The sequence below is a fragment of the Psammomys obesus genome, unplaced genomic scaffold (genome assembly GCF_907164565.1).
Source record: "Psammomys obesus unplaced genomic scaffold, mPsaObe1.curated_primary_1811, whole genome shotgun sequence".
NCBI classification, from domain to species: Eukaryota; Metazoa; Chordata; class Mammalia; order Rodentia; family Muridae; genus Psammomys; species Psammomys obesus.
The window spans coordinates 17,574,754-17,591,436 of record NW_026596051.1 but is presented as its reverse complement, the minus strand read 5'-3'; the positions used below and the strand labels follow the sequence as shown (position 1 = coordinate 17,591,436).

Here is a 16,683-nt window from a genome sequence, read left to right as displayed (position 1 = left end):
CTGAATCTGAAAACCATAATGATTTTAGGCGAGACTGCACGTTCATACCTCTTACAAAAGATCCATTTTAGCTACTTCTGTGAAAGAATGTGAGGGCTAACAGATAATACAAGAGCATGCTAGGCCCTGCTGAAGGGCAGCAAAACAGAATGGTACTAAAAAAACAATGCTGCTTTCTAGAACACTTTTTTCTGACCTAGGCTGAGGCATGGGTTTAGCAACTGGAAAATGATCCATCCATAAATGGATAAATAGTACCTAGAAAAAAAAAATAGATGTGGACCCTCAGGCTATATGAAGATTGTCCTAAATGTAGCTGAATTGCTTCTGTCAGGTAATCAATCCTGGAAGGTTGATTCACATATGACAAAGCAGGTCAAAACTGGAGCATTAATGTTTGTGTTATTACAATCTCTGACATGGAATTATAAGGGAATATCTGATAAAGTGCTCGATACAACCTGACTCCAGTGTAAAGTGTGTGTTTGGGTGTTTTGATCTTGTTGTCCAAATGTTGTAATTGGAATAAAAACTTACAAGTTTACGAGAAATATAGGCATGTGAGACCAAAACAGGAATAATATACCTTACAGATTAAGGATTCTGTTTGTAGTTAGACAGTTAATAAGTGCCTTGCTGGGCAGTGGTAGCCCACATCTTTAATGCCAGCACTCAGGAGGCAGATGCAGGCCATCTCTGTGAGTTTGAAGTCAACCTGGTCTATAGAGCTAGTTCCAGGACAGCCAAGGCTACACAGAAGAAACCCTGTCTTGAAAAACCAAAAATAGGGCTAGAGAGATGACTTAAAGGTTAAGAGCATTGGCTGTTCTTCCAAAGATCCTGAGTTCAATTCCCAGCAATCACATGATAGTTTATAACCATCTATAATTAGATCTGGTATACAAAATAGAGTCCTTGCAAGTTAAAGCTTCTATTTGTAATTAAGAAGTTCCTGCTTGTCCTGTGCAGATTAAGGTTCCTCTCTTTGTCCTGTGTCCTTGCAAATTAAGGTGGTTTTTTTTTTATCGCCCCCCCCCAAAGGTTTTTATTTAAGCATAAGTTCCTGGGCTGGAAAGATGGCTCAGAGGTTAAGAGCTCTGGCTGCTTTTCCAAAGGTCCTGAGTTCAATTCCTAGCAAGCCTGTGGTGGCTCATAACCATCTATAACCAGATCTGATGACCTCTTCTGGCCTGTGGGCACACATGCAAGCAGAATACTGTATAAATAATAATATTTTAAAAAATAAGTTCCTATTTCTTAGATCTTATGTAAACTGCTTGTGACCACATTCACCTGTTGTATATCCTTACTCTTGTTCTTTCTTTTAATGGTGTCTTCATTTTAAATGAATTTGTGTTTTTCTGGCATGTATCTGGCATGTGTGAGGGTTTTGGATACCCTGGAGCTGGAATTGCTGTGATCTGCCATGTGACTACTGAAAATTGAACCTGGGTCCTCTGGAAGAACAGCCAGTACTCTTAACCACTGAACCATCTCTCCAGCCCTCATTGTATCTAACAATGTGTAACAGCTGACTCTCTAACCTCTGTGAAGACCTTCTCAATTCTATAAAGGGGACTTGAAGAGGCCAGCAGGGCTGCTTTATCAAATCTGAGACAGCTGGCTGGCCAGTCCCAGGTGCACCCTAAAGGAAACCCCAGCACAACAGGGGTTCCCTTTGGACCCAGATTAGGCACAAACACCTGTTTTTGCAGAGATCCTATATTAAGGCACAGGGGGAAAATGTTAAAGTGTCTGTTTTCATTTTTCTAAAGATTTGTTTATACACATGGGTACACACCTGTGTAACAGAAGACTTCAGATCACATTATAGATGGTTGTGAGCCATCATGTGGTTGCTGGGAATTAAACTCAGGACCATCTGAAACAGCAGACAGTGCTCTTAACCACTGAGCCATCTCTCCAGCCCCCTGTGTTTTTGTTTTGAGACAGGGTTTCTCTTTGGAGCCTTGGCTGTCCTGGACTTGCTTTGTAGACCAGGGTGGCCCTGAATTCACATCGATCTGCTTGTCTATGCTTCCCTGAGAACTGGGATTACAGGATTACATCCGTTTTTTTGTTTGTTTGTTTTTGTTTGTTTGTTTTGTTTTGTTTTCAATGTTTCTCCCCTCTTTCTGGTTTTAAACATCAAAGCAGAGCCGGGCACAGTGGCGCATGCCTGTAATCCCAGCACTCAGGGAGGCAGACGCAGGTATATCTCAGTGAGTTCCAGGCCAGCCTGGTCTACAAAGTGAGTCCAGGACAACCAAGGCTACACAGAGAAAGCCTGTCTTGAAAAAACTAAAATAAAACAAAACATCAACTTGAAGAGCAAAACTGGCATATCAGTGCTTGCATAGGTTCACACATGGGAACCAGCTAAATATGGTTTCCTATGCCTCACACCAGCTGCTGAGTGACCTAACTACCTCTGCCCAGCTAAGAAGAGTCTGCCTACATATAGAAGACTTCTATATGTGTTTGAATGCTTGGCCCACAGGGAGTGGCACTATGAGGAAGTGCAGTCTTGTTGGAGGAAGTGTGTCACTGTGGGGGACGGTTAGGGTTGCCCAGTGTGGCACAGTCTTGCTGCCTGTGGATCCAGATGTACAAGTCTCAGCTCCTTCTCCAGCACCATGTCTGCCTACACACCACCATGCTTCCCACTATGACAATACTGGACTAAACCTCTGAAACTTTAAGACAGCCCCAATGAATGTTTTCCTTATAAGAGTTGCCATGGTCCTGGTGTCTCTCCCAACAATAAAACTGTAAGACAAATGTGAAGGCCCTGACTGGAAGGTATATCTTTTAGCTTTTACTTTTGAACAAATATCTCAACCCTCCATCCCTTAAACAGAATGTCTTTATTGTTAGTCATGAATTTACAAAAAAAGCAAGGTTCTTGCTCTGTCTGTCCCCACTGCTGCAATCTATTGGTTGTAGGAGGATCTAGGATAGACTCTCAGGGACAGCTGGAGCTCCTTCTCATGTTGTCATTTCAGTAGGGCACCCCCATCATGTTCACATGAGACCAGGCAAACTTCCAAGAAAGCAAACAGGACCTCAAGACCACTTGATGACTGACTTCTAAACTGGCACACTGCCACTTCACTTTTGCATGGTATTGGCCAAAGAAAGTTATGAGGCCAGGGGTATGTATCAGAAGATGTTCAGGGGATAAACTAGCTCTGTGTATTTTTTTTTTTTCTTAATGGGGGTAGGTGTGGCAGGAGAGGTGTGGCAGGTGCCATGGAGTATGTGTAGACATCATAGGATAACATTGTAGTATTGGTTCTCTCCTTTCACCTTAACTTGGGTTCCAGAGATTGATCTCAGGTTGTCAGATTTGTACAGCAAGAACCTTAGCCCACTGAGCCAGCCTGCCTGCCAGCTACCTCTTTTTTTTTTTGTGTGTGTGTGTGTGTGTGTGTGGTTTTTCTCCGTGTAGTCCTAGCTGTCCTGGAACTCCCTCTGGAGACCAGGCTGGCCTTGAATTCACAGAGATTTGCCTGCCTCTGCCTCCTGAGTGCTTGGATTAAGGGCACCTGCCTCCAACGCCCTGCACTCTACCACTTTGAATGCAGGTAATACTACGTAGGCAGGTAGTGCTTTCAAATGTACTATGTTGCCCATGGGGATCTCGACTCTTGATTCTGTTTCCTGCCTCTACCTCCCAAATGCTGAAATCACATGAGTAAATTACCAGGCACAGCCAAAAACAGAGGTAAGAAGATGCAAGACAACAGATATTGATATGTTAACATCTGGCCATAGTTCTACAACACACAGCATCCACTTCCACAATGTTGAGACATAGTCTCAAGCCTGCTGTCTGGCTTGGGTTTTCTGGAGCAAACACTCCCAATGCTCTTGAGTGGTCCCTGAGCAGCGGCTCAGTCCAGAAAGGCAAGACAAGGAAAGGGGACCTTGTTGACTGCCAACCAAGCACTGCTGCTGGTACCACCCAGTTTGTTGGGTATCTAGAGGCTAATCTTACAGTGAAAGGTAACTCCCCATGGCCTTGCCGCAGTGTCTGCTTCCATGCACACTTGCTCCTCTGAAGGAGCTGGACCAGCAAGAGCAGGTTCAACCTAGAACGACGACAATGGTAACCTCCCTCTTGTTGAAATGATAACTGTTAGTAGCCTGGAGACAGAGCATCCATGTCCAACACATCCTAAATCTACCCTGCCTTTGTCTTGCTTGAAATCACCAGCATTTTAAATGAAATCACCTCCATTTTAAATGAGTTTGAATCACATAAAACCTGTAAGAAATGTGATTTTTTTTTTTTTTTTTTTTTTTTTTGGAGACGGGGTTTCTCTGTGTTGCCTTGGGCGTCCTGGACTTGATTTGTAGACCAGGCTGGCCTCGAACTCACAGAGATCCATCTGCCTCTGCCTCCCGTGCTGAGAATAAAGGCATGCACCACCATGCCTAGTTTTTTTTGTTTGTTTTGATACAGGGTTTCTTTGTGTAGCCTTGGCTGTCCTGGCCTTAACTCACAGAGATCTACCTGCCTCTGCTTCCCAGAGGGCTGGGATTAAAGGTGTAAGCAGAAATGTGATTCTTATTTAAATAAAATTGAATCTGCCCCCAACTCTAACTCAACAGGCAGATGGGGATTCTTTTCTCCCCAGAGCCCCCATCTGGAGCCCCCATCCAGGGTTGTACAAGAGCCTCGGAATTCTGTTCTACAGCACTGGGGTAGGACTCTGAAACTTGAATCTGTTCCTGTCAATGCCGAGGGACTTTCTTGGTCTGAAGTACCCCGGGATAGAGCCTTACCACATGAAGGGACTATCTTCTCTGCAAGCCTAAGAAGGATGGCCAGGGGGTGGTGTCTCTCTCCTGAACATCTACCCATCAGTAGTTTCTCCTTGCTTTAGTCCCTCCCCAAGACTTGCCACCATCTTCTTCCTGTGAACCAAACATCACAATACAGCTTTATTCTTTAGGCTGAACTTCGCCAGTGGTCATTCATCCCACACATACTTGTTAGGAAAGTCCAGTTTTCCCCAGAGCAAGGCAGTGTGAAGGCCAGAAACTTAGAACACATCTGATCTGCCGTGCTACTTGCCCTGTTGAACGGCTGTCCCCAAGAGCTCCAATTCTTCTGGATTCAGGCTCTTGATGCTGGAGAGAAGGTCTTGAAAGGCACCTCCAGGTAGCTTAAGCCAGAGTCAACTCTTTAAGGACAGAGGACCTCAGCGGCACAGGAGAGGAGTGGGGTCTAGTTGCTTCGTGATGATCCACTGGGGCCTAGTTCATAGCCGGTGAGCAAGAATCTGACCTCATTTGCAATCCCACACTTCTGTGGGGTTCCCAGGCAGATCCACTGGCTCTGCGTCAAGGAGGCACCCAGTCGTCCACCTAGGGGCTCAGACAACAGGGAAAGACCGGGTTTAGCATTTAAAAACATGGGTTGCAGTCCAGAGGAAAAGTAGATGGTTGTTTAGCGTTTCTCCTGCGCCACCACATCTCGTCTTTTCCGGGGCAACCATGAAAAAAGGCGGGGAGGCAAACTGGAGCTGGGGAGTCTGGGCTGAACTCATGGCAGGGGTGCAGGAAGAGAGATGCTGTCGGAGGGGCAGGGGCGGGGCCCAAGTGGGCGGCCACACGCGGTGTTGGCGTGGGGCCCTGGCGAGTTCAAGCAGTCTTCAGGTGTTGGGTTGGCCGGCAGGTGCCGCCTGCCTCTTGCCTTGCCCGCAGTCTGCGAAGTCTGCGCTCGCGACTCTGGTCCAGCTCCAGCCAGTGCTCCATCTCGTCCTGTAGGCGGTAGATTGGGCGGTCAGACAAGGCGGCACCGAGTCCTCCACGTAGGCCCCCAGACATCGACTTTCCCACGCCCTCACAGCGCCCACCCAACCACTCGGACCCGAAAGGTTGCCCTTGCTTCCCTCTCAAGCTCACCCGCTGCTGGGCACGCACAGCCCGGGGTGGTGACACTTGTGCTCTCTGCCTACGGCGCTCAGCTGCCCTCTCCTCCATTCTGCGCCGCAGCTCCAGCACGCGCTCATCCTGAGAGGGTGTCCCCAGACTTGCGGCCTGGGCCTTCTTTTCCTCCCACCTGGGCCGCGACAGCATTGGCTTAGAAGTGGGCTGGGTGACACCCAGGAGGGTTTTCGTGGGTTCTGCCAGTATCCTCTTTTTTTTAACCCAGAGACAGGGTTTCTCTGTGTGTAACCTTGGCTGTCCTGTACTCACGTTATAGACCAGGCTGGCCTCGAACTCACAGTGATCTGCCTGCCTCTGCCTCCCTGAGTGCTGAGATTAAAGGTGTTTGCTACCACGACAGGCTCCTTTTAATCTTTTAATGGTTTAAAAAAAAAAAAAAGTTGCATTCTAACTAAGTATAGAATTGGTGTGAAAATGGAAGAACTCCTTTTGCCTCACTCCCTTTGTTCTCTCATGCCACCCTGGCCCTGGCAGCTGCCGACACAGTGCATTTCTGTACATTCCCTTCCTAATATGGGCTACTTTTCCCGTCCAGTTGCAGGTCTCGCAGGCTGACGCTTTGATTAAAGTGGATGGCACAGCCTGGGGCATGAACACATGCTCTCCTTGCTTTTCAGCTCTTGCCCAACTGCTCTGACCCTGTTTCCCTACAGAAGTTCTCCCACTTTAAATTCCTGTGGTGGGGCTGGCTGCACAAGTGGGGAGGGATCCAAGACTTTCGTTAGCCGGAGTTGACTCTTGACAGGCACTCCAACACCGACTAGTTTTCTGGGCTCTGCCAGGGCGAGGCCAGCAGCTGGGAAGTGGTGGCTTTCCTGAGACATGTGTCCTTGTGGAATTGTGGCCGGCTAGTCCTTTCTGAGCCGGCTGTGGTGGCATTGCTTCTTTTGAATTGGAGTTAGGGCAGCAGTTGCTCGAGGGACCAAGAGTGATGCATTCTCTTCCCCTGGCAATGAGTTAGGGCCCTTCCTCTGGCCACGGAGGGAGCACAGTCTGCTCTGCTCCACTGGAGCAGTTGCGACCATGTGATCAACATGGCTGACGTTGGACCCTGGCCTAACGATGTTTTCAAACAAATAAAAAGTGTGCATAGGTACACATAACTCTATGTAATACAAGAGTGGTTTAAAAAGAAAAAAAATAACAGACGGTATGTTAAAACCAGTCTTGGGAAACTTGGAGAAGTGTGAATGTAGACGGGTATTTGGTATTGAGAATTTTTGGTTACTTTTGCTAGTTATGCCATGATGCTGTGGCTCTTTTGTTTTTAGAAAATACACTCGACAGTGCTCCAGAGTGAAGTATGTGGTACCTGCAGCCATTTCTATGGTTACCTATTTCTAAATGTTTTGAAGGAACCATCTCTGTCTTTGAGAAACAGCTAGGTGAAGCATATACTGCACAAAGGTCGTGGCTGAGATGCTGATGCATCGCATAGTGTAGAGGAATGTTAACTCAGAACATGGCTGCTCTGCCAAGAGATCACATCCAGAGACCTAGGTCTGTGTGATCCGACTAGAATACAGACATGCCTTTAATCCCAGGAGGAAGAGGCAAGCAGATGTCTTCCTGGTATACAGCAAGTTCCAGGCAAAGAAAAAGCTTAGGTCCAGGCGTGGTGGTACATGTCTTTAATCCCAAACAGTGAAAGTAAAGTTAGTTTGTAGAACTCAGGTTTGAAAGTCATGTCTAATTGAGTGGCAGAATAAGTGATGAATCAGAGAAAGATTTGACAGACTAGGATACGCCCCACTCTCATGAAAAATGAGAGGAAAGGGACGCTAATTTAGGGAGAAGCACGGAGAATGAGTTAGAGAGAGAAGAGGCAGTTTTACTGGGAGGGTTTTACAGACAGAGGCTGAAGAGAAAACAAGCTAGACACAGGTGAAGACAGAACAAGCCATAGAATAAGAAGGAGCCAGAAGATTAGAACAGATTGCTGGAGTTTGAGGCCAAGCAATTCAGAGGCCAAGAGGAAAGCCAGATTGAATAAATCAGATGGAAGAAGAGGGTAAGACAAAACAGCTGCATTGAACCAACCAGTAAGAGCTCAGAAAGAATAGGAAAGGGTGAGCTTATTCAGTAGTAAGTCTCAGAGGCTGAAAACATTCTAGGTCGAGATAAGGTTGTATGGAGGCAAGAGGCTTCCAGGACTAGACCTAGGTTAGCAGACAGAGGCCACAAGCTTCAAAGATAACAGTTACATCAGGTGAATAAAAGTTACTTCAACAGCATAAGTTATGTGTCACAGGCATTAAAGCCATTGCCACAGAACTGATTAATCCCCCCATAAGATAAAAGTGGTCAGAATCACTGTGAAGGATTGTCTGGCAGGGGCTGGTGGTTGTGGCAGGGGTACCCACAGAGGAAGGTGTATAGCAGGCTTGCTGTTCCGTTGCTCCTTCAACACATGGAATTGCCCTCCCCGGGACCATGGTACCCACCTCAAGGCTGCAGTTCTACCCATGGCTGCGCGGCACAGTGAGATCTGCTCCACTGTGTTCTGTAGCTTTTTATTCCGGGCTCGCTTGTCCTGGATAATATGATCCCGCTTCTCCTCCTGGTCTCGTTTCTGGGTCTCTTTGAGCAGGCCCAGCCGTTCTCTAAGCTCCACAACAGACATCTCGCCTTCCAGACCGTATCCCGGAATCTTCCAAGTAACAGGAGAGAACTCAGGCTGGCGGCTGTACAAGCCAGTCGCCCCTCCACCAAGAAGACCTTTCCTCTGCTTCAGTCTTCCTGTGTAGCCCCCTCAGCAGCTCCAGCCCAGAGCCCCACAGTAGGGCTGGACTTCTCAGAGGGAGACATCTCGCCCCTGGGGTCTACGTGAGACCCAGCAGTCAGCTGCCAAAACCTCCCAGACCTGCCCCCTCGCTCCCGTGAGCCTGGTTCTTCTCTGCTCTCTCCAGGCTGCTGCCTTTCACCTACTCACTTAGCCCTCGGCTTTCTCTGGCTCAGGACTTCTGTACACTTGGGTGCCCCCTACTCTCCTTCCCACCTTGGGTCTGGAGAGTCCAGGGACCTCACCCCTCAACATGCAGCTCCCCAAATGGCTCCCTCCATGCAGTTTAGCTCTCTCCCCTTCAGAGATCCATCTCTGATGGGTAGCTCTTTCCTCCAAATAAAAACATTCCATCCTCCAGGTAAGAGGGAGGCTCCTACAACTCAGGAAGCAAAGGAAACTTACAAGGCCCAGGAAGCTTAGGAAATTACAGGATTCACCAAGCCTCGGAAGCCATGGTTGTATAACAGTGACAGTTGCTGGAAAGATAAAACTCTCGGGCAAGTGTTGTATGGCAATTTCGTCCAAAGGAAGCCAACCAGTCCAGGAGGTATACGTGGGGTAAGGCTCAGGAGACTCAAGGTCCTCTCCCTGCTTTATAAAACGAGTAAACAAGTACCAGAGAGGAGACTGACCAGTATACCTGTCAGAGAAGATTCTAGGCCTGTCAAGTTCCCTACAAATTGTGCAGAGAGCTACTGGGATACAGCTTTCATGAGCTGTCATCTGTGTTGAGGTAGGCTTTTCAGCGACACAATTGCTTCTGAGCTATCCTGGAGCCTGTAAGTAACCTCTTGTCATACTGTTGTTAGGAGCCCCAGTAAAAATCCATTGGTTCACCAGGTTGGGATTCGGTGTCAGCTGTGACCTTGGTCTGGCAGGGGTTCCCTTTCTGTGGTAAGTAGATGTGTGTTGTATTTCCTCAGGAAAAAGGCTCTCAAGAGCAGGCTGAGCTGCCTGCAGATTGTTCAGGGAGCTCCTGAGGTATAGTTTTTTCTGGTTGTCCCTTGCACTGGTAAGCTTATCTTTGAGTCCTCTATGCCTCCAAAATTAACCCTCCCCCATGCTCCTCTATGTAGCCTCAATAAACTCACTGGGTCACTGGTTTAGAGTACGGTGGAATTTGTTTCTTTGGTCTGTGGTTGGTACCATATCAAGGTTAGTGGAGAGATCATAGGAGAAACTCACTGTCTGTCTTGTAGTACATACTATAAGCTGAATTCACCCATAGCTGAATTCAATTACCACATGTGGTACCCAGGTAACTAGGGGATTGTCGGTAGGATAAGACCCACCTTTGGCCTTGATGGGAATTCTGTACATGCTTTTTACACAAGGAGGTACCCTGAAGTTGAAGCCTCCAAGGGCCACAGTTTCACCTGGGTAAGGTCCACTAGCTTCTCTTTGCGTGTGGGTTGTGTCTCCATCGCACGCAGCTGGGCGATGAGCTCACAGCGCTGCTTCTGCTCCTCTTTGGCTGCCTCTGTGCTACGCTGTCGCAACGCCCGGCTCTCCTCTATCACCTCCTGAACTTGGGAACAAAGTGGGGTGCTGATGAGGACAGTGGATGATCTGGCAGACACTGGACAGGGGCTGTATCTCCCAGGAGTGTCTTCTTCAGTGCCCCTGTTCAATCCTAGCCCACCCTCCCAGGGGCACCACCCCTCAATGACCAAAGTAGGTTGTTTGGTAATTGAGAGGGACACAAGGGAATGGGGCAGGCCTCATGATGCCTGACTCCCTGCAGTACCTATCTGCTGCCGGCCTTTCACAAGCTTCATCTGGGCCACCTTGACATTCTTCTGGGTCTCTATGACCTGCTCCACCAGCTCTTTCACGAACTTCTCCTGTTGCTGGCGCCGCTCAGCACACTGCAGCATTAACTCAGCTGTCTGCTCAGAGGACCCAAAACGGTGAGAACTGGATTGGGCTGGGTCCTCCATTTAATCCTGTCCTAAACTACATCAGAAGTTTGGGGGACACCCAGCCAGGCCTGCCCTGAGGTCATCCCAGAGCCACTAGCTCCTGGAGGGTCCAGTCCCTTTGAAGCTGGGCCTCTTGGGGAAGTTCCACCTCGTGTCCTTCTTCCTTCTTTCCAGGGTCGTTCTGAGGCTGTTTCTAGTATTTTGTTGTAGTGGTTCTAGAACCTGATAGAGATGCTCAATGTGGGGGAACCTAGGAGGGGGGTCTGGTAAGAAGCACATGGGTTTGATCTCCAGAACCAAAAGAAGTGGTGTGTGTGTGGGGCGGGGGATTGTTTTCTTTTGAGACAGAGTCTCATGTAGACTGGATTGGCCTGGAGCTTGCCTTGGTCCTTCAAAGGATGACCCTGAACTCCTGAGCTTCCTAGTTCTACACAGGAGTGCTGGAATTATAGGCATGTCCCACCACTGCCTAGCTGGACATCCATTTATTTATTATTTATTTATATAATATTATGCCTGCAGGCCAGAAGAGGGTATCATATTTCATTATAGATGGTTATGAACCACTATGTAATTGCTGGGACTTGAACGCAGGACCTTTGGAAGAACAGCCAGTGTTCTTAACCTCTGAGCCATCTCTCCAGCCCTGAACATTTATTTTTTTATCCTGAAAATTGAAACTTAGGGTTTTCTCATGCCCTCTCATTGATTTATATACCCTCTGCCTCACTTTTGAAATACCATATTAAGTTGTAGAAATGCTTATGTGGAAATATGAGGTTTAAGAAAGTGGCTTTCTAGCATCGATGTAGTGGCATACACCTTTAATCCCAGTACTCAGGAGGCAGAAGCAGGTAGATCTCTAAATTAAAGGCCAGAGTGGTCTACAGAGTGAGATTCGGAACAGCCAGTACTACACAGAGAAATCTCATCTCAAAAACAAAAACAAAAAAACACCAAACCTAACAACAAAAACCTAACAACAACAAAACCAAAGCATACAAAAAGAAAGTGGCTATCAGGATATATAGAGCCATTTTGTTAATTTTGAGACATGGTCTCACTGTGTGCCTTGGTTGGCCTCAAACTCTAACTCAGCCTCTCAAGTGCTGAGTGACATGCATGTATCGGCTACCATGCCTGTCTCAAGTAAGCAAAAAAAAAAAAAAAAAAAAAAAAAAAAAAAAGATGCCTGTTTCTGCATTTCGGACCTTTTCCCAAAACACTGTTACAAGGATCCCAGGCCTGGCTACATCATCTGGAATCAAAAGATAAGAGAGCCTGGCCATTGGCTGAGAGCTTCATGCTAGGAGTAAGGAAAAGCCTATGGGCAGGCAGCAATTCTTAGCACAGAGAATCTGAAAGATGATACAGCTCCATGGAAAAGGCACCAACTTGGGAATAAGCCATGCAAATAAGAACTTAGAGGTTGATTTTGCTAAGTTCTCTGACTTCACAGGGGCCTGATAGGGAACTAAAAGCAGGAAAAGCCATGGCAACTTTGCCTTCATTTGTGTCTGTCTTCTTTACCTTCTAATTCTGGGTCCCATTCTTGCTCCAGTTGGTATCTAGACACATTAATCTTTTAAGGCTGTTAATTGGCCCCAAACCCCCAATGATAGAAATATGAACAGCAATGGCTTTTGGATTTCCAGGGACATCATAATTAACAACCTTCCAACTATCAGCTTTTGTTTGTTTGTTTGTTTTTAGTTTATTTTTTCATGTGCATGGGTGTTTTGCCAGCATGTAAACCACAGGCATGCAATGTCCAAGGAAGCCAAAAAAGGTTGTCAGATCCCATGGGACCAGAGTTACAGGTGGTTGTAATCCACTATGTGGTCCTAGAAATGAAACATGGGTCCACTGGAAGAGCAGCCAGTGTTCTTAACCACTGAGCCATCTCTCCAGGACCAACTACCATCTTTTACGACGTGTAGACCACTGGCACAGCAACCTAGAAGCTTCTCATTGTTCTAAACCTGAGATCAACTCCATCTTGCCTACATTCACCTTGGATTCCAGAACAACAGGTCTGATGTCTAAATAGTTTGTTGCAGCTCTCCAAGTCAGGCCTGCCCTGGCCTGGCCTGGGACTCTAATTTAAACAGATACATAGATTTCCCAACATCTGGGCCTCCCTAAGATTCAGTTTCATTTAACTTTTTTCTTTTAAGAAAAGAGTTGGTTCGTTTAATTGTTTCTGTCGGTATGCTACTTCCTCAGTTGTGCCGGACACAGTGAACAGCATGGCAAGGGCTCAAGAGAGGGGGTCACCATCAGTGACATCAGCACACTCTTAGGGGTCATCAAAGAAAAGGGACTGAGTGAAGGAAGAAGTGAGGGTGGCAGGTGGGCACAGGGGTTTGGTGAGACATATTTCTGTGCCAGATCCACAGAAAGTCTGAAATCCCCAGGGAAGTGAGTGGCAGAGCAGCCAGCTGGCTGAGTCTAGGGGCAGACACCCGGCTGTCTCCTCTGGTGGAAGTCTCTGCCTGGTTTTGTTGAGGGGCAAGAGGCAGTGAACGCATCGTTGGTCCAGCTCTTGGATTCAGCCACAGATCTCCTCCCCACAACAGAACATCCAAATAAGGACTGTTCTTCAAGACGGCACTAAGCAGAAGCTCTGACTTAACCTGCATGGGAGAACTTCCAAACTAACAGAGCTGGGGTGCAGCTCAGTGAGAAAGTCCTTGTCTGGCATGTGGGAGGCTTAATTCCCTACACTGAAGGAAAAAAACAAAACCAAAAACACAGAACATGCTAGATGGCCTTTGTGTGATTGGAGCCAAGTGGAAAAGCCTGGCAAAAGCTGCCAAACTACATCAGACTGAATAAAGACTGGTAAAAATGTTCCAAAGATTGGTCCCTATAGCAACCAGCATGTGAAATGTTTCTCACTAGTGGATTTAGTGTTGAGACTGGTACAGCTACCCTGCATTGGTCCTGCTGTGGTGAGGGATTAAACAGTGAGTTTTATTCAGTATAGCTTATTGCATGGTTTATCAAATTATTTTAAAAGGGGGATAAATTTAGTTAAGAAAATATAACCAGGATCAAGTTAGTGTTAAAACTAAATTAAAAATACCACCGTTGCTGGGGATATAGCTTAGTGCAGAGCACGCACCTATCATGTTCAGGGGCCCAGATTCAAATACCAGTATGGACAAATCTATCCATCCACTCACATTAAAAACTAACATTAAAAAAAAAAATCATTGTTTTCAGGCTGTGGTGACATCTGGGAGGCAGAGGCAGGTGGATCTCTGAGTTTGAGGCCAGCCTGGTCTATGGATCCAGTTCTAGGATGGCCAAGGCTACACAGAGAAACCCTGTCTCCAAAGACAAACAAACAAACAAAGACCATTGCTACACCCATGATTTTAAATACATCTTTCCCACACTTGTTGACAGAGTTCCTACAATATATTGGTCACTGTGGATGAAACTAGAGATAGAACTCAATATTGGCCCCATGGTAAGGCATAGGGGCTTGTTAGAGAATAGTGAGGTCATATTTTAAAGTCAGTATTTCCCTGTGTCACCCAGGCTGCCCTCAAAGTCCCAACCTTCTTGCCTCGGCCTTCTGTGAGATAAGATTGCAGGTATGTATTGCTACACCTAGCTAATAACTGTATTAAGCACAGAAATCCAAGGGGGGGGGGCACAAACATCTTATCTCTCAATATAAAAGAGGCTTCTGGGAGCTGGAGAGATGGCTCAGGGGTTAAGAACACTTGGCTACTCTTTCAGAGGACCCATGTTTCATTTCCAGTACCACATGGCAGCTCACAATTTTCTGTAACTTCAGTTCCAGGGGATCTGACACCCTCACACAGACATACACGTAGGTAAAACACCAATGCACATAAAATAAAATAAATAAATAATCAAAAAGAAAAAAAGCTGGACAGTGGTGGCTCAGGCCTGTAATCCCAGCACTTGGTGAAGCAGAGGGAGGTGGAGCTCTGTGAGTTCGAGGACAGCCTGGTCTACAAAGCAAGTCCAGGACAGCCAGAGCTACACAGAGATGCTGGGACTGTAAAAAAGCATCACTACACTTGTGCACAAGAAAAACTAAACTCAATTTTATTTTCAAATATTCAGTATCATCTAATGTGACTATCATTAGGCAAACATTTTAGCTATAGGAATGAATGTATGTGTTGGGCATGCTCAGAACTAACAGCAAGACCCCTGGGCATGCATAGTTTGGCCAGCAGAACATTCACACACAGACACTGAAGGACACGGTTCTGGGACTGGGATGCCAGGCTCTTGTGGCCTGACCGTGAAGGTAGTTCTGTTGGCAGTCTCCTCCTTGGGTTCTACCTGTGGCTGCTTACTGACAAAACTTTTGGATGTCAGGAGAGACCTTGTTAGATTGTAACCAGGCCTGGAGAGGCTGTGAGAGCTTCCTGTATGTGGCCAGGAAGACACAGAGGCAGCAGCCACTTCTGACTCTGCGAAGGAAGAGCTAAATGGAAATTTTAGCATGGAAAAACAAATTCTCAGTAGTGTTTCCAATTTGTACTTGGTGGTTTTGTTTTGGGAAGTTTTGGAGTATTTAAGACTGTGGTCTAGGTAGCAGAGAAGTGAATCACCGTAGGCAAGCCCCAAGGATGATAGCCAATTGGTCTGGCCCAAGCTTTCTGCTCCCCTAGCTAAGCTCATGCTGCTATGGATGGGGCTGGTGTGTACTGTATGTAGCCTCTGAACCGGAAGCCAGAACAAATCCTTCCTCCATTAAGGCCCTCCCATCTGGTGTTTGGTGACAGCAATGAAAGTAGTAATGAATGCCGCTGAATTCAATAGCAGAGTGGAGGGCTGAGGAAAATGGAAAACAGGGGTTTGTTCAGTTTGAGCCACAGAGAGCAAACAGAATGAAAAACTTGCAGAGAGCTATAACGAACGAAAATCCTAACATTTGTGTCATTGGAGTCCCAGGAGAGAATAAGCAGGACAGATCTAAGAGAAAGTGGCTAAGATTGCTCAAACATGCCAAGAGAAATCATAATCTGAAAACCAAAGACAAAGAAAGTATCTTTGTGTCCAGAGGAGGACTGATGCTTGGCCTATGGCAAAAGAGCTGAATGACCCCAGAACCCAGAGGAAGTTGAAAAATGTTTTTCGAGTATTAAAAAAAAAGTCAGCCCAGTTGTACCCAGGAAAACAAAATTAAAACTTTGATATCAGCCAAGTGCAGTGGTGCATGCCTTTAATCCCAGCACTTGGGAGGCAGAGGCAGGCAAATCTCTGTGGGTTCGAGGCCAGCCTGGTCTACAAAGCGAGTCCAGAACAGCCAAGGTGACACAGAAAAACCCTGTCTTGAATAATCAAATAATAAACAAAATAAAAAAATAAAGGTGGAGGGCCCATAAAATGGCATTGTAGGCAAAGGCATTTGCATCTTTTTTTTTTTGTTTTGTTTTTGTTTTTGTTTTTCCAGATAGGGTTTCTCTATGTAGTCTTGGCTGTCCTGGACTCACTCTGTAGACCAGGCTGGCCACAAACTCATAGCCACCCACCTGCCTCTGCCTCTCTGAGGGCTGGGATTACAGGCGCATGCCACCACACCCGCCAGCTTTGGCATTTGTATTTTAAGCATAGCTACCTAAGATTGATTTGGGGACTATATAAAGGTTTATGGAGAGAATGGACTCTACAAACATGTCTTCTGACCTTCACATGCATGCTGGGGCACATGCCCTTGCTCAAAATAACTATAGAGAAGTGAAAATTAAAAAAAAAAAGTGATTGAGGAAAGATACTCAATGTTGACCTCTGATCTCCACATACATATATACACGCTGGCAGCTGCATACACAGGCACATAAGCTCATATTAACAAGTACATACATCACACACACACACACACACACACACACACACACACACACACACACAACCAAATAATGCAGAAAGCTCCACCAAAATAATTATGTTATTTTTGGGGGCACATACTAATTAGTAGATAGATTGGAAAACTAGATTAAAAACACAAAACCGGGGGCA

At 46.5% G+C, this 16,683-nt stretch overlaps 1 protein-coding gene across 1 annotated transcript in view; it reads right to left on the bottom strand.

Annotated features, from left to right (window-relative positions):
• Nucleotides 1–5,326: 5,326 nt before the first annotated feature.
• The window catches only part of Cfap99 (cilia and flagella associated protein 99), a 32,079-nt gene continuing 20,722 nt past the window's right edge, over nt 5,327–16,683 (bottom strand). Inside the window, exons 12-16 of the mRNA XM_055624184.1 lie at nt 10,494–10,635; nt 10,123–10,274; nt 8,406–8,611; nt 5,917–6,073; nt 5,327–5,772 (exon numbers count right to left, since the gene is read on the bottom strand). Coding sequence (XP_055480159.1) covers nt 5,653–5,772; nt 5,917–6,073; nt 8,406–8,611; nt 10,123–10,274; nt 10,494–10,635 — 777 coding nt within the window. The 3' untranslated portion in view covers nt 5,327–5,652. The remainder of the gene's footprint in view (nt 5,773–5,916; nt 6,074–8,405; nt 8,612–10,122; nt 10,275–10,493; nt 10,636–16,683) is intronic.